The sequence below is a fragment of the Lampetra planeri genome, chromosome 13 (genome assembly GCF_965212315.1).
Source record: "Lampetra planeri chromosome 13, kcLamPlan1.2.h2, whole genome shotgun sequence".
NCBI classification, from domain to species: domain Eukaryota; kingdom Metazoa; phylum Chordata; class Hyperoartia; order Petromyzontiformes; family Petromyzontidae; genus Lampetra; species Lampetra planeri.
In genome coordinates, this window is record NC_136119.1 from 11,071,823 (window position 1) to 11,095,335 (window position 23,513).

Genomic DNA, 23,513 nt, shown 5'->3' on the forward strand with positions numbered 1-23,513 from the left:
TGATTTACACTGGATATTCTGAATGCTGTAAAATCTGCCAACTCAAACATCTAGTTCGACATTTCACCATTCTCCTTTTACATGTTGCACTCTGATCGGTGGGTCGAAGGACCCACCGATTCCTTGTAAAAGGTTTCAATTTGGTGTTTTAGCATCTCAACACCTGTTTTGTTGCCAGAAAAGAGGGGAAAAAATCTATTATCATATTTTTGGACTGGCAAAGGAGATCCAGTGATGTAATTAAACCATTGTCAAGTCCTAAGCGCCGTCTCATTTCAACAATTGCTCTTATCAATTGCCATCGCAACTCCGCCCACTGTTCCAATGTCCCCCTGATTGTGTGAATTGGTGGCGCTGATTGGCTGAATGCGCCTTGCTTGCTTTGATAGAAGCTCGCATTGAGACGTGACCAATTCGCTTTCGCTTTTCATTCCAATTCCCGAAAATCACACACCCCGAAGGTGCCACAATTGGAAGCCACATGACAATTCAGCATCTGGCATTCTTCATCACAAATACAGGGTTCATAAAGGTAGCATTTCAGTTAAGGTTTGATCAATCAAATTGAACATCCCTTGTTCAATATAAAAATCGGTAAGAAGAGTGCAATACTTGCTTCTATAAATGTGTGAATTAATGCAATATTTCGACAAGAGGTCCAAAAAAGAAGCGATATTACCACTGGAATTAATCCCCCCCCGCCCGTACCCCCCAAAAAAATATAAGAGCCGAGGGTCGGGGTAATTTTGGTAAGAAAATAATAATTAAAATTTAAGTCCGCAGTACCGATTCACGCACACGTCCGTCGCATTAAGCAGAGTTGAGCCTAATTAGCCAAAATGAGTGAACGGGGCTTCCCTTTAATGTAAAACAGCTGCCACATTTATCCGTCGCACATGTGAGAACATACGAATACAGCAACACACACGCGCGCGCTCGTTATACCTACCATGCTGGAGGCATCGCATTACTACGTTTTAATCTCTGCGCCTTCTTTTTAAGGCCTTCTATATTTTGTTTGTCCCCTCCATGCGTGTGCCCCTTAGTTATTCCTTTCATAAACATTGGCCAGGTGGAGGAGTCTTTTGGTTTTTTTCTTTTTCCAGTGGCAGTTTGTGGACAGAGCAAAGACCGAGCTCTCTTAACCAGAATGGGGGGGGGGGGGGAAGAAAATAAATGCTGCTTTTAGGAAATGAAATTGCAGCGTCTTGATAATACAGAATGTATATAAAAGAATGAGGTCAATGTATGAAAAAGAAAAAAAATACTACAAGGAATGTAACATTCGTGAAAAGAGCTCAAGCTAAACATCAGTTATTCAATGGTTGTATCCTCAACCTCTCTGGATGCTCTGTGTGCTGTGAAGGACCATTGCCCAATAACGTCGCCGATTAATAAAATCTACTATTTTTATTTCATCAGGTAAGGCCTACTGAGTTCTAGAGCTCTTTTTCAGAAGTGACCGGGCCATAAATGATAGCTCAACGAAGTTGCTTATCTTGTGGAATTTTTGTTAGCAGCCAAATACTCTTGAATGCGTGTTGGTGATTCTAAATGTGGAGGGAAAAAAAACCCGGAGAAGTGGGGACAAAAAAAATCCACGCGACCACGGGGAGAAAGACACACAAACCCCACATATACAGCAGGCATCAGGGTCTACATCGAACCCACTACCTCCTGTATACCAGGAGATGTAGTGAGCATCTCGCCACCGTGGTGCTTAACCTTTGTCTTTAAGGCCACAGTGTTGTTGAATATTGTGGCGTTTTTTTGTTTTCAATGTTACACGATGCTGCTACGTTATATTGAATGTGAGCAATAAAATTGTATAAGAGGGTCCACTTTCAGTCTAAATATTAGCAGCTTCGTCGTGCAAGGAACAATTGCACACGTAACAATGGAACAATGGAACATGCCACCGATAAGCTGTAAAAAAATGGCTGCAATAACAGCAACGATTCTGTGCATCACTTAAGACTTATCGCACACTTTGCTTACATTCAGTGATGTGCCCATTTAAAAGAATTTCATCATGTTATACAATTAAAGATCATCCAAATCAGCGATTATTTATTTAAAGCAATATTTTTCAGCACACTGCCGCATATTGCAGTTGCAGACTTCAATTTAAGTCGTGTTTTATTTCCCAATATGTGTGCAGTGAGAGAAGTGCCTCTAATTTATAAATAGTGCGTTCCACGTCAAGCTGAAAGAGAGGGGGGGCGTGTCTTTGCGAAAACAAATTAAGGGTTCTAAACAATATTTATATCATTCTCATGGCGAGAATTCTTAACAAGAAAATTCAACGAGCCCAAACAAATCACTCCCGTGACGGCCTCGGAGAAAATGTGCTCGTTGATTTCGCAATAATGCCCTTCCATGTTTTTTTTAACCAGAAGCCATTAACTGCCTCTTTGTTGAGAGTTCATGCAGCCGAAAAGAAATATCTTAAAGTGAAACGGAATGCAGAATCTTGCGCTCGCACGGGATAACCACATCCCTTGGAGAGAGAGAGAGAGAAAAAAAAACATCCCGGCTCTCTCCAGCCGCAGCTGTCATCGCGGCCGTGGACGTCAAACCCAGGCCGATACCAATCCCAGGCCGATACCAATCCCTTCGGATGTTTGATCAACGCACTGACACATAGGGCCCACAGCATTACTGGGCTGGGCAGTTGAGGAGGAGGGGGGAGGAGGGAGCAGTGGGGGGAAGGTGGGGGGGGGGAAATGGAGGCAGGGTTAGGAGGAGGATGAGGAAAGGGTCAGAGGCATCAAGATGACACCAGGTGATGCCCCCCCCCATCGCCCACGCGGCGGGCGGTGCTGACAGATACGTCCCGCGAAAAACAACTGCCACGATGGACGCTAATGGCCAACCCAAACTCCATCCCTGCAACGAACATTCCAAGCACGTCAACAAGGTGCGTGCATGCTTGCATGCACGCATATGTCAGAAGCAAAGAGGAGAATGTTTAACCCCTTCGTAGATGTTTTGCAAGCATGCTAAAGTTTTGCCTATTGCGTGGAATTAAATAAAGTATGCTACTGCAAGCGGTTTTTCAGGGAATTTCGATATTACCCGATACGCAACTGGAATCCGAATGGTGCTCTCGTGTGTATCCATGCACGTGCATATGTTTGTGTGGCCATGATTGTACGTGTGGAGGCAAGTGAGGAGCAGTGGGTGCAGTTGTTAGAGGACTGCGCTATGCACCCGGTAACCCGAGTTCAATTCCTGGCCTTGGCCAATATTGGTGGCGAGTGACATCTGGACAAGTCCTGGGCCTCCTCCAAGTCAATTCAGACTTACTTGAATACCATACTGCAGTGCGTAAACATTCACACTGGGAAGACATGGCAACTAAGTGTGGTTCTGGCCACACTTTCATGCACCTTTCTGGCCTTTACACAATGCCAGCTGTACAGGGTATCTTTGTACATGTGTGGGGTGAGTAGAGGTGTAGTCGTCAGCTTACTCTACTATGATGCGATAATGACGTACGTTCGATTACAATTGATGAACATTATTTCTATTTCAGCGATTTTAACACAAACATCCCTATTACAAATAAAAATCCCTTTAGAAATTGACAATCGCTGCATAACGAACTTCACTCCTCCCCTCCCCGAATATTATCTCAAGGAAAGATGAGCAAGCCACGAATGTAAAACACGATAATTTAAACAATGCGCATCTCATAAAACCACCCCCCGCGATGGCCTGTAATGTGCAGTTGTGATGCTATGCGAAGTGCTCAATTGTAACTGCTGCCTGTGCTTGTAAATTGCTAAACCATAATTGTACCACACCTGTCCTGCTCACGGGGAGGGGGGTGATGCATTTAACCTTGGGTGAATTCACAAGGTCACACGCGCCTCTCCGGTCGCACGGCGTAAGTTTGCTTTTACTCGTTTTTTATTATCCATCCGACGAAGTCGCACGAACACCACTTGACAATTTCAACGTCTGCTCGCCAAAAAAAATCCCACCTAATAATAACAATAATGCTCATTTTGCAACGCGCACAATTGTCACCTGCCCGAAGGTAACGAACCTGAGGCTTAGAGCCCAGCTCAGAGATCGGCTCAGTTCAAGTCAAATATAAAAAATTAACCCTTAAAAACTAAGTTTTTCACTATAAATCCTTTATATGCATGGCATCGTTTTTTTTTTATTATTCATTTCAGTTTTTCTTGAGTAAGAGTTTTATTTTTATCACATTGGTATTTGAAATGGGCGGCTAGAGTCCTCTCGTCCTCTGGCTTGAGATGGCTGCCACCTATGGGTCAGATGATTGCCTGCCACCATTAAGCACTTGGTAATTAAATATAAAAAAAAAAATTCCTAAAAAGTGTAAAATTTTGGGAAAAATTTTTTTACACAATAAATTGTCACGCACAACGAGTCTGTGTGCAAAATGTCAGCTCGATTGGATCACGGGAAGTGGGTTAAAAAACGACCGAAAGATTTGCACGGTCGTAAGCGTGCAAGCAAGTGAACTTAATATAAAGGATTTTAACAAGATGTGAAGATGTGACGCCGCTTGCACCCAATACGGCACGGGGACCCGCCGTGACTCACCTCTCTCCAGCACGAGAAGCTGCGCACTCGACTGGGCATTTCCGGCCTCGCTCTCGGCAATGCACTGATAAATGCCCTCGTCTGACCTCACCAGCCCCAGGATTTTGAGGTTGTGATCGTCCTGCGAATTGAAAGCGTCACAAACGGGTTCAGAGACGCGTTGCAGAGGGGTGCGCTCTACGCAGCAATTTTGGGTGCCGGCGTAGGTAATGAATAGCAAATGGTGGACGGGAAAAATGTATACACTTGCTAACGGATGTTTACGGGGTAAAATGTATTCTTTAGCACGTTCGAGTTATAGAAAGCACTATTCAAAGAAATGTATGTGATTGCGAAAACAAACTTACAAGATGTGAGTGTGCGTATATTGGGCCTTTGTGGACACATAATATTATTACAATAGTTATTTGTTGTTGGACATTTTAAATGTATTGTACGCATGAACATTGCGAGGTACAATCCAGTAGTCAACAATATCAATGCAAAATATGGAAACTGCATGGGAGTCAATGGAAATAGATGGAATAAAATTCTGAATTGTGAATACCGAACTAATTTCTACTCATGAAGAACACAATCCAATTCACAAGTCACCATAATCTAAAAAAACCTGACCTTTAATTATAAACCCAATGCCGATGCATGCACTGTAGCAGCAGTTTTGTTCTAAGTTAACGCCATTCCTGCTGACTTCCTAGGTTTTGAAAAGATAATATAATTCATTGCTCATTGCCATTAACACTACATGAGCAATATACACCATACGAGACAGAATCATGCTCACGACATACATTTTATCATGGGAAAAATAAAATGTGGATGTACATTTTGTAGTCGTTGTACCGGACGTCCATGAAACTACTGGACATCTTCTTCTTGGTTCTTTCGGTAAAGTCACGTAGAAGGGAAATAATAAAATAATAAAAATAAAACATAATAAAATAATTCTCACGACGTTTCGGCCACAACGCAAGCAGCTGTCGGGGAGACAGCATTCAGACTCTGTCTCCCCGACAGACCTGGTCTTCACCTGAGGACGGCTGCTTGCGTTGTGGCCGAAACGTCGTGAGAATTATTTTATTATGTTTTATCTTTATTATTTTATTACTTCCCTTCCACGTGACTTTACCGAAAGAACCAAGAAGATGAATCCCTGCAGTCACGAAAGCTTTAAATCGAAATACTGGACATCTATGAAAAAGAGCTTGACAGCTCATCGGATTCCTCTAGTCGAAATAAAGATGCAGATTCTGAAGATAATTGGAAAGATTGCCAGTGGTCGACACTCGTAAACCGAAATCACCTCTCCGTGTCAACCGTTAACGCTGCCCCATGAGAGAAAACGTGTGGAAGCGGTGGTGAAATCAGGTCGCCCGAGTTTGATTGCCAGACGTGGCTAACATCAGTACAGCGTGATATACGAGCTAGTTTAGGCCTCCCCCAGCCCCCCCCTTCACCAACCCGCACAGATCAACGTGGATGGTGGTGAAGTATGGTGAAACAACCCCCCCCCCCCCCCCAATGACTGACAGGGCATAGTGGTGGATTGACAAAGAGCTGTGTGTAACATTTTAAAGAAACGGTCTTTAATCAGAGCAGAGATACGAAATGATTATTATGAGTGGCCTCGATTTCTTTCTCTCGATAAAGGGCCTTGCATTAACATGTTGGCGACTGGGTATTTTTCTGTGATACACCACGCTGTTAATGATGGTTGTTATAAGGCATTTTGTTAGCCTGTTTTCAAACATAGCCGATTTGTATAACTTTATAAATTCCATTATTATATATTTTTACCCCAAAAAAATAAACTCTACACAAAATGAACGCAAATCGCAGCGCTTGTGCACTGTTAACTATTATATTCACTGTGTAAGAGAAAAGTTAATAAACGCAAACACTTGCATTACAGAAATTGCGTCAATATTTCAAAACAAGGACAGTTTTATTAAAGCTTTATTTAAAATCGCTACATGTGTTTTACTGAAATGACATCACCAACAAATTGGTCCAAATTCATGGCAATTTTTGAAAAACCCAATCCTCAGAAACATTTAAAAAATATTTACTTTGTGGGTATGTTTTATAATTATTAAATGAGTAACCATAATCCGATGGTGAGATTTATACATAACTACGGTGACATGAAATATAACTATAGGCAACCATAAACGAAATGAGACCGAGGCTAATAAACCTCTTTGGAATTTGCAATATCCCATGGCCTACAGGAAGCATTTGCTAAATCATTTTTAAGCACACTTTAAATGGCTACCGAGTGTATAAATAGTGAAAGAAATCAATGATAGTGAGTGTGAATAATAAGCTGTTAATCGTTAATTTACCCATGAAGCTCATTGCAATGTTCTACTGATGGTGCCGTGTGATAAACCAATTACGTCAAGATTGACAAATGGCTCAGAACATTACACACATTCAACACAATTAGATTACAGCCCCTAACAATGTTAAAGGTACAGTAGAACTGCTGTCTCTGTAAATAATTAACCGAATGGCTTTAAGTTCACAATATCAAGGCCCTAATGACATTCTCTTGGAGGGTACGGTAATTACAGCGATCCATTCTTTTACGTGAATTCATGCTTTAACAATGGCATGTGGCCTGATTCTTAAATGTGGTGATATGAGTGAAATGTGTTAATTTTAAGTAAAAGAGAACTGGAAATGTGGTGATATGAGTGAAATGTGTTAATTTTAAATAAAATAAAAATGCCATGCTTCCATTTCACAATTGACAGAAAAATGTATTTGGAGATCCTGACCTGTCCTGTGCCACATATAGCAAAATACAATGTACCTGCATTGATCGCTTGCCAAAAAGTATTTTGTAACATCAAAACAAGGTTATCTTTTGAGATGAATGAAAAAAAAATAATTCTTGCCTTGGAAGATCAAATTGTTACCATACTTCATGGAATTGGAGCTTAAGGGGTTTAAGCAAATTGAATTATATTTCTAACAAAAAAAAATACAGCCGTCACCCAGCCAGTGGACTATTGATTTAAACTACCGAACTGGGAGAAGCTTCCCTTACTGCATACAAAACGGTATACAAATGAAGGCAGTAAATGCATGGGGTTCGTATTCTAAAACAAACAAAAGTGCTTATTCACAATTAAAATCAGAGCAGGGGCAACATAAAAAGAACTGGAAGAAATTACTTTCATAACAAGTTCTTTGTCTTCCCCGTTAAGAATCGCCCCATTCACTCGACGAGCATCGCAACAAATCTTACTCGCTGGAAGAAGGCGAGAGAGATGGAAGGAAATAAAGGAAGGGGCCAGAGAGATTCGTACCACAATCTGGAAGTAGTCACTCGGGATAACAATGTCTCCATTCTTCACCCACTTGACGGTGGGCACGGGGTGGCCGGTCACGCTGCACGCCAGCACCACGTCCATGCCCTCGTAGGCGAGCGTGTCCCTCGGGCGCTTCGCAAACACCGGAGCGGCTGCAACGACAGCGGGGGAGGGAGAGAGAGGGGGGCGGCCATACAGATCGGTCGTTGTTCGTCATGGAGGGGGGGCGGGGGGGCTTCTCTCAGCAAACGCATTGTCCATTTCACAGTGAGAATCGTTCAGAAACGTTCCATTCATTTGACAAAAAATATATATTTTTTATGACAGAAAAAACGATAAACTGCACACTGTTGCTTGGCGGTAGGCATTAACCGAATGCCCACTCATGGGTCCCAAGGACAACGTGGTGCATCAGCGCCTTCGCTGACACGTCAGTTGTTGCTGTACAGCGAACGCGCTCGAGCCCTGCGGCAAAATCGCCGTGCATTTTATTTTCTGTGAAAATTCACGCGTCGGAGGCAATTCACATCTGAACACGTAAAAAATTCCCAGAAACGTGGACTATCCCGGAGCGTTGCTTGGCGGCGCACATTCGAGAGGCAGACGTGCATCACGTGAGTTGGCACCATCGTGTGATGAGACCGGGCCATCTACACCAAGGTGCATTGCGTCTTAACCAAACTTCATTCGCGTTCTCAGAAGTCGACGTCAAATTATCTCCTTGGATAATTCAACTGAGCAATATAACGAAACTTATCTCTGCCGGCGGTCCAAGGCCAGTGTGGTGGAAATTCCATTTTCCTATGATGAAGACGTGTCTGTCGATTCTTAGGACAACTGCTTATGCCTCTCTACACGAGTACTCATTAAATCGACCACCAGCGGGACACTCAGATACGACGACCACAACTAGGATTTTAACTTGGAACGCTCAGCATTTGAGTCAAGCATCCTGCCAAAGTTTGTCCCAACTGTAAATTGTAATTCCACCATATTTTGCTGTTCTCTTTCATGCAACCCAATTAAATGTGACAGTGCATCACTTTGACACGTAGGCTTTCACGACCAATATCATCCACAATAGAGGTTTTTTTTTAGTAAATATGTAAATGTGTCGTTAAAACCCGACACCACCCGACACAGCCAACTATTAAGGGTTGTCACGTAAACAGAACTTGCCAATTCCTCACTAGTACAGCACACCGGTGTGTTGGAGACATAAATGTTGTGGCTGGGCTCTCCAACACACCGATGTGCTGTACTAGTGACGAATTGTCACGTTCTGTTTACGTGACAACCCTTACTAGTTGGCTGTGTCGGGTGGTGGCGGGTTTAACGACAAATTGATATATTTACACGATCTAACCCAAAAAAAAACTCTATTATGAATGCATCTCTTGCATAGTGACATATTGGAAGTAAGCACCACTAATTCTCATATAACTGTATTAAAGTGATCAACCTAAAGCATCACATTGTATCCATATTTTGGCCTTACGGTTAGAGTTACTGTTAGTTTTAGCGCAATCCAAAGAAAAAAAATAACATTACATAGAGGAAAATACCATTACAGTATACATGATATGCGGAGGTCACTGCATCGCAGTGGGATACTATAGCCATCACTTAAATAAACCTCAATGAACAGGAACTAAGCTAACCATTTTCCACGTAGAAATAATTGTATATTGGTTAGGACACACATTACATAAAAAGGTTTTGCAAACAAATTGATACCTCACACAGCAATGTCACGTGCAAGACTACCGATGCTTTCTCTACCAATTCCTCCCTTGTGGATATGTTTCCAGCAGTAATTCCCAATGCAATATGTCCCTGCGAATGCACATATTTTAGATGACAGACCTCTGAGAATTAATGAAAGAAGGCCACGGGGGTAGGGAGGTGGCACGGTTCACGAGAAAAATAGCACGGCAGAAGCACTGCAAAGACAAAGATCCCCCGTGTAGCCTTAAAAGACTTGGGGCAAGTGCTGTTAGCGAGCACTGTGTGAAGTCCAGCACGGCACACGAAGGGGGTGCGTGGCCGGCGCCACGTCCGGCCGCCTTTGTCATCCCAGTGGCGATGTTTACTAAATACCGCACGAGGTACTAATTTGAGGCCGAGTCGACCTAGGGGAGGCTCAGGACCGGTGCAGATGATCGTCACCGGTGTTGGCCGTGAGCGGGAATCAAACTCGGGTCACCGCATTTCGTAGCGCAGCGTGCTAACTGCTACACCACTTCTCACCGCAAACACCGTCGCATGCCACCCCCCCCTCCCACCATCCATGGAGTATAACACAACGGACGAATCAACGGGTTGCCTTCACATGCACATATTTATGAACACACTGTGTTTTTGGCTGGTACACAGGCTCCCCTCTGCAACCCAAAGGCCCCGCAACCTCAAACACATCAAGCTTTTAGATAAACATCGCCAATGTGTATTCTTCTCCTCCCTCCTGGGCAAGCGTGAGCTGGCAAAAAAAAACTCAGGCCCGGTATAAATATATATTATTTTTAATTCATTGGCAAATATTGTACTTGAGCAAACATTAAAGGGCTAGAGAAAATTATGAATTTAAATTAAAAGTAGAATATGCCCTCGTGACAGACGTGGCCTTCTGTGCCAATACTTCCTCCAATGTGCTTTACATGTGCGGCAGACATTGTTTACTGCTGTGGCATGCACATGCATGTGTACATGCTTGTCGTTGTGTGTATTCATGCTTCCCTGGAGAGCTGCGGTGTCGTGGTTAGTGCCCTGGGCGACAAAGCCAAAGACCTGAGTTTAATTCCCACTAACAGCCAATGTCAGTGGCAAATATGCGAACTGGTCCCGCGCCTCCCCTAGGTCGACTTAGCCTTAAAATATAACCTGGTAGGTGCCGAGTTTGGTAGGTGCCCTCTAAAAGCACTTGCCCCAACAGCCTAAGCAGACTATATGGGGGGGGGGGCGCCCTTTATATATGTGTAAATCTTTGTGTTAATGCCATTGCACTCGAAATAATAGAAACATTGAGTAGGCTGTAAATAATCGTTCCAAGTGGAATCATTTTTGTACATGAGTTAATTTCGCAAAGCGATTAAATGCCGTGGATGGGGCTTTGCATGTGTAAATTGGGTCAAGGTATTTCATGCGAGTGAGGGCAGACGCTTCAATGCTCTTTGAAAACAAAACAAAATCTGTAATGTCGTGACTGTGTAACAACAACAAAAATCCTGAACCACATGACACAACATGCACAGTGGGTGCATGTGGATGTAAAATAGCATTAAAAATAAACTTCAATTTCTACCACTGGAATGCAAGATTCTGTGCATAAACAAGAGCCAAAGCACACAGAGAACATACTAAAACAATACGTATTAACATTCTAATATATATAATCCCACCAGCCAGTCAAGATGAGGTTGTCCCAAATTCATATTCATGATATGACAGTGACATCGAATTGATGCTAAGAGTGGCTTACTTTTAATAACACATTATCCGCTCAATTTGAAAGTATCTCACAAATGAGAAACTTCACGCTGTGGGTGTTTTTGGTTATTGCAAAAAACACACACCTGTTAAAATTATAAAAACTTTCACAATGTTGTATATTTGGGGTTTATATAAATAAAACAAACTATTTGTCATTTAGTTTCCAAATGTTGTCGTTACCAAAGGCTTGCCAAAGAAAGATTTGCAATAGTTCGCATATAAATAGATATTCCACAGCGGTCAGCATATCAAAGGGGTGGAAATATGAAATAGAACAAGGGGGTCGCAATCAATTTTGAAGGCAAGCAAGACGCACGCACACTGAGGCCATTGCGAAGCAAAACAATAATAATTAATTCATAGCGCACATATCAAACAATCGATAACAAAGCCAAAACGAAGCATTCACAATATGTATTAAAATCCGAATGCTAACAAAGACTTGCAAAATTGCTTCACTGCATTATTATCGTTTTTATTTTTCTGAATCCAGGCAGCCTCTGAAGCGCAACTCGAATAAATAGCAATGAAGGTGACAATGAGCTCGCGGGATGACGAGGAGCCCGTTTTATTATTGTGTGCCCTCAAAAACAGCAGGCGTAAGCGACGCAATGAATAGCGAGAAGCATTGCGCTGGGGCTTCCGTGCGAAGCTTCGGGCAGTGGAGGACCGGGAGAGCGAGGTGTGGACAGAGAATGCTAGAGGGCTCTCACTTGCAAAGCGAAGTTCTGCTCATCTTTAAGACTTAAAGCTTTCGTGACTGCAGTGATTCATCTTGGTTCTTTGGGTAAAGTCACGTAGAAGGGAAATAATAAAATAATTAAAATAAAACATAATAAAATACAATTCTCACGACGTTTCGGTCACAACGCAAGCAGCCGTCCTCAGGTGAAGAACAGGTCATTCAGAGGCTGCTTGCGTTGTGGCCGAAACGTCGTGAGAATAATTTTATTATGTTTTATTTTTATTATTTTATTATTTCCCTTCTACGTGACTTTACCGAAAGAACCATGAAGATCTGCTCATCTTGTTCAAGCCAATTCATTCGCGCGAACCAACATTTATTTATTCTTTAATGTAGCTCTTTTATGCTTCTTTAGTGACACCTTCCTCTTCTTGTGACAATGAGTTTAAAACTGGAATCGGTTCGAAGCTAAAACGCAAATGCTAGTTATTTATGTTTAAGACGTAGGCTCTCGCGACCAAAGTCATACGTAAGAGGTGTTTTGGGTTAGATCGCGTATATATATAAATGTGTCGTTTAACCCGCCATCACTCGACACAGCCAACTAGTAAGGTTTGTCACGTAAACAGAACGTGGCCAATTCGTCACTAGTACAGCACGCCGGTGTGTTGGAGAGCCAAGCCACAACTGAGTACTCGGTTTGTAAATGTTGTGGCTTGGCTCTCCAACACACCGGTGGTGCTGTACCATTGACGAATTGGCCACATTCTGTTTACGTGACAACCCTTACTAGTTGGCTGTGTCGGGTGGTGACGGGTTTTAACGAGACATTAATATATGTACGCGATCTAACCCAAAACACCTCTATTGTGGATAGCTATTAATGGATAAACAAAACGAGGAGTGCAGTAGTAGTAGAGGCATGCACAATGTGTGTATGTTCAACTTCTTTCGCACCGCACGTGGCCAACCGTGCTCATCGGAGGTGTGGGGGGAAGGACAACAAAACTAAACAACGAAAAGCAGCTCTAAAGAAATTACAATTTCAATCTAGATTTAAAAGTGCCATAGCTCGAGTGGTGCCCAAACATCGGAAGGAAGAGCTGCGACCCAGAGTGTTGAGTTGCGTATCTGGCCATGGTTCACCACCCCACCTGAGCTGACCATCAAAGTGAAGAACGGTCAAACAACTACCCACCACGACTGACGTGGCACGCTGTGGTCTTTACACAATCAATGGATTGATAAAAGGCTATAAATACGGTATTCAAATTTGGGCAGTAAATCGAGCACTCTGCCTGCCCGCTGCAACATGCATCTAAAGGCCAATCCGGTATGTCTGCGCAATAAACATTCTTGCACGTGACCTTTGTAATTTGCCGCAGACATCTGCTGAAAATCTTCTCAGACTAGAGTAAACACGCGCGCTGACGAAATTAAGTACCCAAGGCATTAAACCACGGCGCTATCATTATTGCAGCCTGTTTGCCTCCACATGGAAGCAACTTGCAGTCTTATGCTGGACTGCCACTCCAGATGACTTTATAATTTCGTCTAAGCGCATGCAATTATCACATGAATTAAAAAAGCACGTTTGTTGTAAGTTATTTATGTTTTCCCATGAAGCAAATTACATCCATTATTATTGCTGATAAACCTCCAAATGAACTGCCCATCTGTTCTACAGTGATTTTACACTTGACTTGCTGATTTAAACTGCCCCACGTGTCTATATAATCTGCTGAGACAGCCGAGGATAAAACCGACGGTGGATGGGTTAAAAATAAAAACTAAACCCTGAAGATAAATACCGCAATCATTTATGTTGATGTGGCTGTAGAATCAACAGATAATTGCATTGTTTCATGTTGTAGCCACATTTAATTTTTAAGTTGCATTTCTAGTGAGGCTATTGATTCTACTTCTGCCCGAGATGCAAGCTGTTTCTTTACTTTGTCATCATCATCGCCATCATCATCCATGGTCTATCCACTGCTACATAAATGTCTCGCCAGGTCATCACCATCCCTCATGGCTCTACCAGCTCTACAATCCATCTCACTCCAGCGCAGGAATACATCTCATCGCTCCATTTCCGTGGTGGTCACCCTCTTAGGGGCATGTTTCTCTCTTTCGACTGCCATTCCATCGCTAACCTTAGCCATTATCCACCTACCCCCTTCTAGTGATGTATCCTGTCCAAGACCGATTCGTTTTGCTGTCAGTATGATGGCACTGATTTGCATTAGATGCCCGATCCATGTGTTCCTCTCTATGTCACTCAGTGTAAATCGAGCGTGCATCTCTGCACGCTTCAGTGAGTCCCATTTTGATCTTTTGTTCGGTTCTCTTCGCGAGTGTCCATGCTTGTGATCATAGCCGGGAGCTTGCAATGTTTTTAAAGGAAACATTGCCGTTTTTTTTTCTTCTCTGCATACAAACTAATTTTAAGCATAAGCATAGCACCAATATCCGGTTTGTTATCATTTTTTTTTATTTCCCAGAAACGTAGGAATGCGAGCTACAAGTAAATGTGCCTCTTGGTGAGCTGTCAGGGACCAGAGTTAAGTCCCATGAAGATTTCAGCACGAGATTATGCACGTCAAAATAGTGTCACTTATGTTACGAGAATTGATCGTCCATGGCGTACACAGTGAAATACAATTCCTTTCGGCTCATATGCATGGTTTGAGTTGAAAAAAAACACAACAGCATTTTATCATGAGCATGCATAAATACGAGGACCGGTCATATGTTTTGCAAATTGGATGTAATTCTGAATGAATATTCTCTCTATTCACTCTGTAATGGTGTCTTTATGGAACCTATCATCCACTGGTTGATACATTTTCACGATTACACAGAGGTACAGCATTACTGGAAGAGCATTGACGCAGTGGTTCGTGCGGCGTGAACCCAATGACCTTAGTGAGTTTCCCGGTCACGGCCAACTGCCGCAGCAAGCGATATCTGAACTGGTTGTGAACCCAACTTGGTGAACTTGCACTGACCTGCATGGTCAAGTACGGTGAAACAAACCCTCTATGACTGGCATGGCGTGGGAAGGCCTTAATCCAACAGTCAACTGACAAAGAGCTGAATATTATTAACTATTATTAAAGTATAATTAGCAGCAAAAATGCGGATACAACCTCATCGCAGGATGCTATGTATCTAAGAGATGAAACGAATTGATGAAAGAGATATGAAGTGCAAACCGTGAGACAAAAATTAAACCAATCATCTTCCCTCTTCCCTCTTCTTCTTCTTTCGTTTGGCCGTTGCAGATGCAGAGCATCGCCGACAATTTCCCTTTCAGGTGGGTCAAGGCAGATAACCGCGTCGGGAGCAGCGTAGTGCATCGCTGCGAAGCCTCCCTCGTATTTGATGGAGACGGCCAGAGGGCACGGCGGACTGGAGGATAGCTGGGTGACTCCCTCAAGGTCACAAGAGGTAGTGCCAGAGGTGTGGACTCGAGTCATGTGACTTGGACTCGAGTCAGACTCGAGTCATGAATTTGATGACTTGCGACTCGACTTGGACTTGCATAACAATGACTTTGTCCCACCTATGAGATGTGGACTCGAGTCATGTGACTTGGACTCGAGTCAGACTCGAGTCATGAATTTGATGACTTGCGACTCGACTTGGACTTGCATAACAATGACTTTGTCCCACCTCTGAGATGTGGACTCGAGTCATGTGACTTGGACTCGAGTCAGACTCGAGTCATGAATTTGATGACTTGCGACTCGACTTGGACTTGCATAACAATGACTTTGTCCCACCTATGAGATGTGGACTCGAGTCATGTGACTTGGACTCGAGTCAGACTCGAGTCATGAATTTGATGACTTGCGACTCGACTTGGACTTGCATAACAATGACTTTGTCCCACCTCTGACAAGAGGTAGTACTGAAGCCAAGTAAGGGCAAATGGGTTGTAAGGAGCCACGACGGAAGGGTGGATCAATCGCAACATTGGACGAGGACGGTACCAGCAGAAGGGCCCGCGAGGAAGCGCTTGTGCACGCAGTATTGAAGACCACGGCGGTGTTCAATGGAAACCGTTAATCGGCCTTCCGGGTCGGAGTGTCCACGGAGATCAATTCATCAATCAATGGCGTTAATTTAGAAGCACGCGATAGCCCGTCGGAATGGTCTCCCTTTTTGTTTTGCGAGGGAGACCCTGGGATATGTAATATAAACGGTGAAAATCGAACGGAGCGTGCGCGTGAGTGAAAGCGGCGTGCGCAAAATAAAGCGCACGCACGGAAACGGGGAGATTAAATGGCACGGAAACCAAAAATAAACAAAGAAGCTAATCGTTTAAAAAGCTAAACAACACTTTAAAACATTATACCGTATGAAAATCTACAATGAGACAAGCTAGTGGACTGATCGCATGCCCGCAATGCCATTTGGCACGCACGCGCTTCTTCCCTCGATCGAGCATGATCAAGCATTCTCCGTTGCCGGCAGGAGCAGGTGGCTAAGGAAATCCTTCCTGTAGGCACAGAGTAATTTGTTCAGTGCCTAACCCCGGCGGGAATTGGACACTGCCCACAAGCCCAGGGACACAAAGCCATCACAAGCCCCAGCCTAGCTGGCCACTGTTATCCCCGCGATTGCGCAATGCCCCCAGCGAGGCTTTCCTCCCTCGATGCCGACACCCCTGGCTGTGGCACGGTTAATGTGCAATTACTCTGTGTTTTTATTCTCGCTCTGCCCTGAGGGCACTCACAGCAAGCCGCCTGCGCAGGCCGCCTCAAGGCAACGTTTGTGGCACTCGCCGCTGACCTATTACTGTTTATTCGGTTTTAATCTGGCTCCTGCAACAGGTGAGAGAGACAAATGTCATTCGTGTAAACAGTGCAGTCGATGTTGATGTCACTAAATGGTGACGTTATGCTGCTGAAGGTGCGCATGTCGGTCAACAGTTTTGCTTTGAATTTTCTTCACGAGCGAAGGTTTCAAATGTTTTAAACGACAACCTTGCCCATGAGTAGGAGTAATTTCCAAACAAATTGGTACCATGCCCCAACCTTGCATATATATGCAATATACACAAAACTCTGAGCAATGCTGTGAGCCATGTGAAGACATCTGACCGTTTTACAAAAAAATACCGTTGAAATAACGATTCAGCAACATGTGAAATGAACCCTATCCTTGTGATGCCCATAAAGAAACTTAAAATTAAAATTAATTGCACTGCATATTACATAGCAATGCATTTCATTCAATTAGTTTCAATGGCCTTTGATACTGCTGAAGTGAGATAACACCAGACAAAAAAAGACAAGAGAATATGAAATACCAGATTAGGTTAAACCTCTACAGAAAATATATGTGTCTAATTAGGTAACCAAACATCGGCGAAACATCAAGAAGAGCACAACATACATTTTCCAGTAGACGATTTTAGTGCATTGCCGATTGCAAGGACACCACAGAAGGAAGTTAGGCCACAGTTACTTCTGGCACATCTACTATTAACAGCCCTGAGTCAGTCGTGGACATTCCACATTGCTTTGGTGGGGGTGAGTTCACGCGCCAGAGGAGTGGATGGTGTAAACTCCTCCAGGATGAATTTAAGATTCTGATTCTGAGTCAACACCCCAACCAGGATTGCGAGCCACTTGCTCTATCACTGAGCCACCTGGCTGGATCATTTGTGAAGCAAGGGAAGGGTTAAACGCAATTCTATTTTAATTCAGACGCTCCCCCACCCCCTCCTCTCTCGACCCCTACCCCCCGAGGCACAATACCTATAAATGTCATGGGTTTCCCAACGGATTACACAACCTGTTGTGCTGGTGGGCTCACAAGGCCTGCCTACCTTAGGTATTCACATCTGTTTCATGGCTGGTGTGCACCAGGTAAAGCTGCTCCCTTCTCCACTTTACCGTAAACAATCCGACTTGGCGAGGATCATTACGAATGACCAACTGTTCAAATGGACTTCTTTTGCCAGTACACTTTTAAAGTGCGTAAACACGCCGCATTTTGTTTCTGTTGACGTTGCAAATTTCCGGTTAAGGAAAACAACCGCAGGCCTATGTAAGCGCGGGGCGTGACCAGAGAAAAGTAATCAAAAGTTATTTGCAGAATGTTAATTGCTCGTTAATCCAGCCGGGCCCCCGGTCGACGCTGCCACGAGAGTAGCAACGTCTACTGCGGCTCGGTGCATGGGTTAAAAGTTGCAAGTTAAAATCTTGGTCGTGCAACGAATTAGGTCATCACTTGTCTGTGGTCGATACAATGAGTACTCGCAATTGTGGAAATTCATCACCATTGTTGATTCGATGTAGGTTGATATTCAGCATAGGAGTATTGAACTTCCACCTCTGGAAGTTCCATACTCATCATTAATTAACAATTAATTATTTAACTAGATCATATATTTTTACCAGGCACGGCCCACTGAGCTCTATAGCTCTTGTTCAGAAGCGGTCTGGCCACAAACAATAGCTCAACGAAATGGCGTTGTGCATTTCCCGTGTATACCTGCATACCCGTGACCTGGAGAGCAAAAGACAATGGGGTCCTATGAAAATCCCACATTGAGTTGGGTACAACTCAATGTGGGTGACCGAACCTTCTCAGTGGTGCGAGTGCTATTAGTTCATGGAATTAGACGCCCCGCCTCCCTTCCACACACACTGAGCTGCCTGCCACTTTAAGTGGCCAACTCTTTCTTCCCCAGCGATCGCAAGGCGCTCACACGAAGGATAAATTTACCTGTGAGCATACCTCACCACCCCCACCCCCCCCCCCCCGTGAGATCGTGGCCAATAATAAACTCATGTGAAATGCTGCAAAAGACTGGGGGGATTTACGTGGCTCTCATTGCCATACACAAAAATCAAGAATAGATCGCTCAAAAAACTAATCGTGGTAGCAGCAAATCCACAATGCAGCGAGTGGGTGGCTTAGGTACAAGCACGCTGTACGGTGAGGCTCATGTTCAAGCGCAGCCTTTTATTATTTTATTAATACACTGCTGCATGAAGGCATGTACAAAATTATGATGAATTTCTTTCGCAACGTACAAATCATCTGTACATCACGCGCGTCATGGAGGTCATTTGACCATACTTCACCACCCTGATAATTATTGCGGGTTGGTGAAGGTGGGGAGCACAGAAGTGGGAGCATAGTAGTACAGTACAATACGACAATCGATTTTGCTGCACATCTCCTCTGTTGTCGACCACTTAGGCTCTCAGTCAAATTCACTTTGACCAAGGTGAGGTCAAAGTTTACAAAGTCTCCCTGCTCTCATCCCTGTTGGCTGCCCTCAGACAGTGGTGGAAACTCCACATTACCATGGCATCCTTTGCATACTCTCCATACGACGACCATTGCGGGTGTCTTTATTCAGCGACGCTTCACATAGTGTCATGCTCACAATAGAATGGAAATATCTGACAAATTAGTGGTTGATTATAACATCACGTTTGTGTATATGTACATACACTGTTCTCTATTGTATAGCAGATGGCGAAATAACTTAGACTTGCCTCCATGCCTCAGAGTTAATTTACCACATAATCCTTCGCTAAGCCCCTCAGACCGTCGACGGTGTCTGCTGAAACGCGTTAAATGCCTCACAAGGTCTGTGCCTCCAAATTAAAATTTGTGTTTTGTTTACTTGAGTGCATGGCCCGATTTTTTGTTCATTTTTTTACTCCGTTGTCACGCAATTTTAACAAACGCCAAAACCGGTCATTATATTGGGCAAGCAATGACGTGAACGTGCAGGCTGGCAACCGATTTATTTTAACATCTTACAATTTTATTTCGCTACGTTGTTTCACACGCCTTAAGAGCGGTGTAGCGGTTCCCAGTCCGCCAGTCGACCCTGCCGGCCATTTGAGTGTTTTCATGGATGCATGTTGAACTTCTTTCGCACCGTACGTAGCCAACCGTGCTAATCGGAGGTGCGGTGGAAGGACAACAAACTAACCACAAAAAGCGGTCAATCTAGACGATGTGAAAATGCATAGCTCCAGTGGCTTCCTAATGCATCTAAACATGTTTTTTTTTTACATCTAACAAAACATTATTTTTGTTACTAATTAGTCGTTTATATGTTGCGCGATAACAAATGGCAAAAGCACTCCCTGTGCGCTGCTGCATCGGTGTTGGATTTGAACCTTGATGGGACCACACTCTGCGAAACCACTTTGCAACCAGCTGCGGGTTTGCCTCAACCACCCGGAGTGCTGCACATCTGTTGCGTATTCCAACGCGCCATCAGGTCATGCCTAGGCCATTACGCATCTGAGGCATTACTCTTCTTCATTAATTATTCTGAAAGAAATACTCCTCATGTGTCAGCATTAGCCTAGCCTGCCCACTGGCATCGTCTGTGGGAGACCTGTGGAGATGAAATATATTCAAAGAATGGGAAATACCTGCTCTTACTGCTGTGCTTGGATTGGACAAATATGGTATACTTCTCATTGCCTCTGCTTAAAGGTGTGCACCAAATTAAAACATTGACGTTAAAACAAGACAAATTGGTTAAGCACATCGTATTCCCATTTCCAATGCCACTTATGATGACAACCTCCTCAATTTGACTTCTTTCTACTTTTTCTACTTCACAATTGCCAGTTATATTTTGATGCCACCGCAAAAGATCAAAACGCCTTCGCACAAGTGCATTTTCCTCTCACCCACGAAGCCCCATGATGTCGCAATTCCCGAATAAGAGAGAGATCTTCCCAGTGAACTGAAACATTCTTTTGCACTCCTCAGCCGCGTCCGTCTCATTTCGCTATTTTTAGAGCGGCGTGCAAATAGAGTCGGACAATGTTTTTACTTTGCATTGCACTCAATCATTGACTGAGTCTGAGAGGCATCAGAATCTCTGGTCATGGACACACTTCTGCCCTCAGGATACAATTTATATTTTTTTCGATTCTCAGCCCCAGGGCTTGAGACTTCGAAATAACGGAGATTCTGGCATGGTTGAAAAGGAGGCCCCCAGCTATACACGGCCTCCAATAGTCATTTAGAAGATGCATGGGTAGGTCCAGCCTCCATAGGTAAAATTGCCAACAAAAATAGCCCTCGTGAAATTAGACGTTAAGGAAAAAAATCAAAATAGGAATGTGCCAGTGTCCGCTTGTATAAACGTATGTTTCATAATACAAATGTCTGTTGTACCATATATGTATAAAAAGCCATTGGTTATTGTCACTGCTGGTGAAATCTGGTTTTGAGTAGTGCTGTTAGAAGGTTGAGAGTTGAAATCCCAGCGTGGGGGAGTCAACTTAGGGCATCGTCTCTCTGGGGCTAGTAAAATTATACCGTACCATGGAAATTCAGCATTTTTTGATATGTGGATAGACTGGCTCTTTGGAATAAGAATGTGGTATTTCTATCGTTGGCTAAGTGACACCAATGGATTTGAGTTCTTCTTCAGTGCACAATGCAGCATGGAGGCACTAGCCATTTTAATATAACTCATTGGCTGTGATTATTAGTTTCAAAAGTCTGCTGGTGGCATGCATATAAACAATCAAATCTGGAAAGAGGATAATTAAGTATTTGAAATTTGACATCTACCACCTTCCTTTGATCTGAGCATTTTCTAAACAATGTACCGCATCTGTTACAGGCACAAGCGAAATTAATCCGATTTAGCCCCCGCAAACATCACAACACACACGTCGTGTCAGGCAGCAGCCCCAGAAAAGGAGCCATCGAAGGAATAATCCAAAATCTCAGTCGGCCAACTGTTCCGTGGCACATGAAGCGTTCGTCTTAATTTGACCGGCGCGCGTTCCTTACTCTGCACGGAGAGCTCGGCATGAGCTTTGAGGGTCTCATTTTCGCCGGTCACCACACACTGGTAAATCCCCGAGTCTTCCGCAGCGGCCTCAGAAAACCTCAGCTGTCCATTCGGCAGCATGGTCACCCTGCCGGAACTGCAAAGAAACAATGCACGAGAACTGTTAGCGAACGAAGGCCTCTCACGGCACGAGCGTGTTCCTAACGGGAAAGTAAAGAAAGGAGCCATTCAGAATAGCTTGGGGTATTTCCTACCGCTGCTCGGAAGGTCTTTCGTAAATTTGCTATAGTTTGGCTCTCTTGTTGATCCTTTGGCATTTACACAGAATCAGAGTAGAATCCAGGCAGGACACATTGCCAGCCAGGGTGGATGGCCGCTAGATGAGACCGGTGATGGAACGGGAGCCAGTGGACAGAATACGTTCAAGCGGACGACCGCTGTGGAAAGAGGGAGCGATGAGATGAGTCCATGTGCAGGAGTGAACACCAATTAACTATTGACTAACTCAATAGCTTTTCTTCTGAATTCATCTAGCCACAAATCATAGCGCAACAAAGTGGCTTATCACGTGGACATTTACAGCAGCCGGATACTCTAAACGCATGTTGATTCTAAATGTGGAGTGTAGAACCGTCAGGGTCGGGATCGAACACGTGAACTCCAGGCGAGGTGGTTAACATCGCAGGCCACCATGTGCACGAGTGAGATGAATGGGAGCCGGCACTGGACTGTGGAGAGATGGCGGTGTGGAGAGGCCTTCATTCAGCAGTGGATAGACAATGGCTGATGATGATGACGGGTGTCCAAGAGCGTGTTCCTTTAGTGCGCGGTCGCACTGCCTTCCCGGCGCTGCAGACACTCTCTCCTATTTTGCTCGAGGCTAAAATGTGAACGTTTCCGTCCCGACAGTTGCAAGCGCCACTTGTTGCGAGTGATTGGATTTTCGCAAAGTCGCAACACACAGCACAAGAGATTCCGCTCCACACCACCAGCCTTGCAACTGTCGATGGTGTGTGGACGAGGGAGATTGGGACACGGTTACATACGTACATTTTTCGATTTAAAGCTTTCGTGACTGCAGGGATTCATCTTCTTGGTTCTTTCGGTAAAGTCACGTAGAAGGGAAGTAATAAAATAATAAAAATAAAACATAATAAAATTATTCTCACGACGTTTCGGCCACAACGCAAGTAGCCGTCCTCAGGTGAAAACCATACCTGCATTTCCCATAAATATGCTAAATTCCTCTTGATATGCATATTCTTTTTTCAAGGCTCCCCCTTTCTTCCCCCCTTCCAACCCAGCTTATATACATGCTCCAAACGCGTGTGCTGTTTCATTCAGACGCTGTCGCCTCGACAGACCTGGTTTTCACCTGAGGACGGGTACTTGCGTTGTGGCCGAAACGTCGTGAGAATAATTGTATTATGTTTTATTTTTATTATTGTATTACTTCCCTTCTACGTGACTTTACCGAAAGAACCAAGAAGATGCATGCGTACATCTTCAGTGGAAAATACTTAGCGAGTATCCCCTGTGGTAGAGACTAAAACGTATCAACACGGGGTAAGAATAATACTGTGAAGATGCAGCAAAAGGCATGGAGTGTTAAATAACGCAGACATAAGGC

General features: G+C 43.9%; 1 protein-coding gene across 3 annotated transcripts in view; it reads right to left on the reverse strand.

The window, feature by feature from the left end:
- Nucleotides 1-23,513, reverse strand: part of NEO1 (neogenin 1) — a 171,215-nt gene that overhangs the window by 69,621 nt on the left and 78,081 nt on the right. For all 3 annotated transcript variants that reach the window (XM_078600157.1, XM_078600158.1, XM_078600156.1), the window contains exons 5-7: nucleotides 21,883-22,019; nucleotides 7,899-8,053; nucleotides 4,582-4,702 (exon numbers count right to left, since the gene is read on the reverse strand). In XM_078600157.1, the coding sequence (XP_078456283.1) occupies nucleotides 4,582-4,702; nucleotides 7,899-8,053; nucleotides 21,883-22,019 (413 nt within the window). The remainder of the gene's footprint in view (nucleotides 1-4,581; nucleotides 4,703-7,898; nucleotides 8,054-21,882; nucleotides 22,020-23,513) is intronic.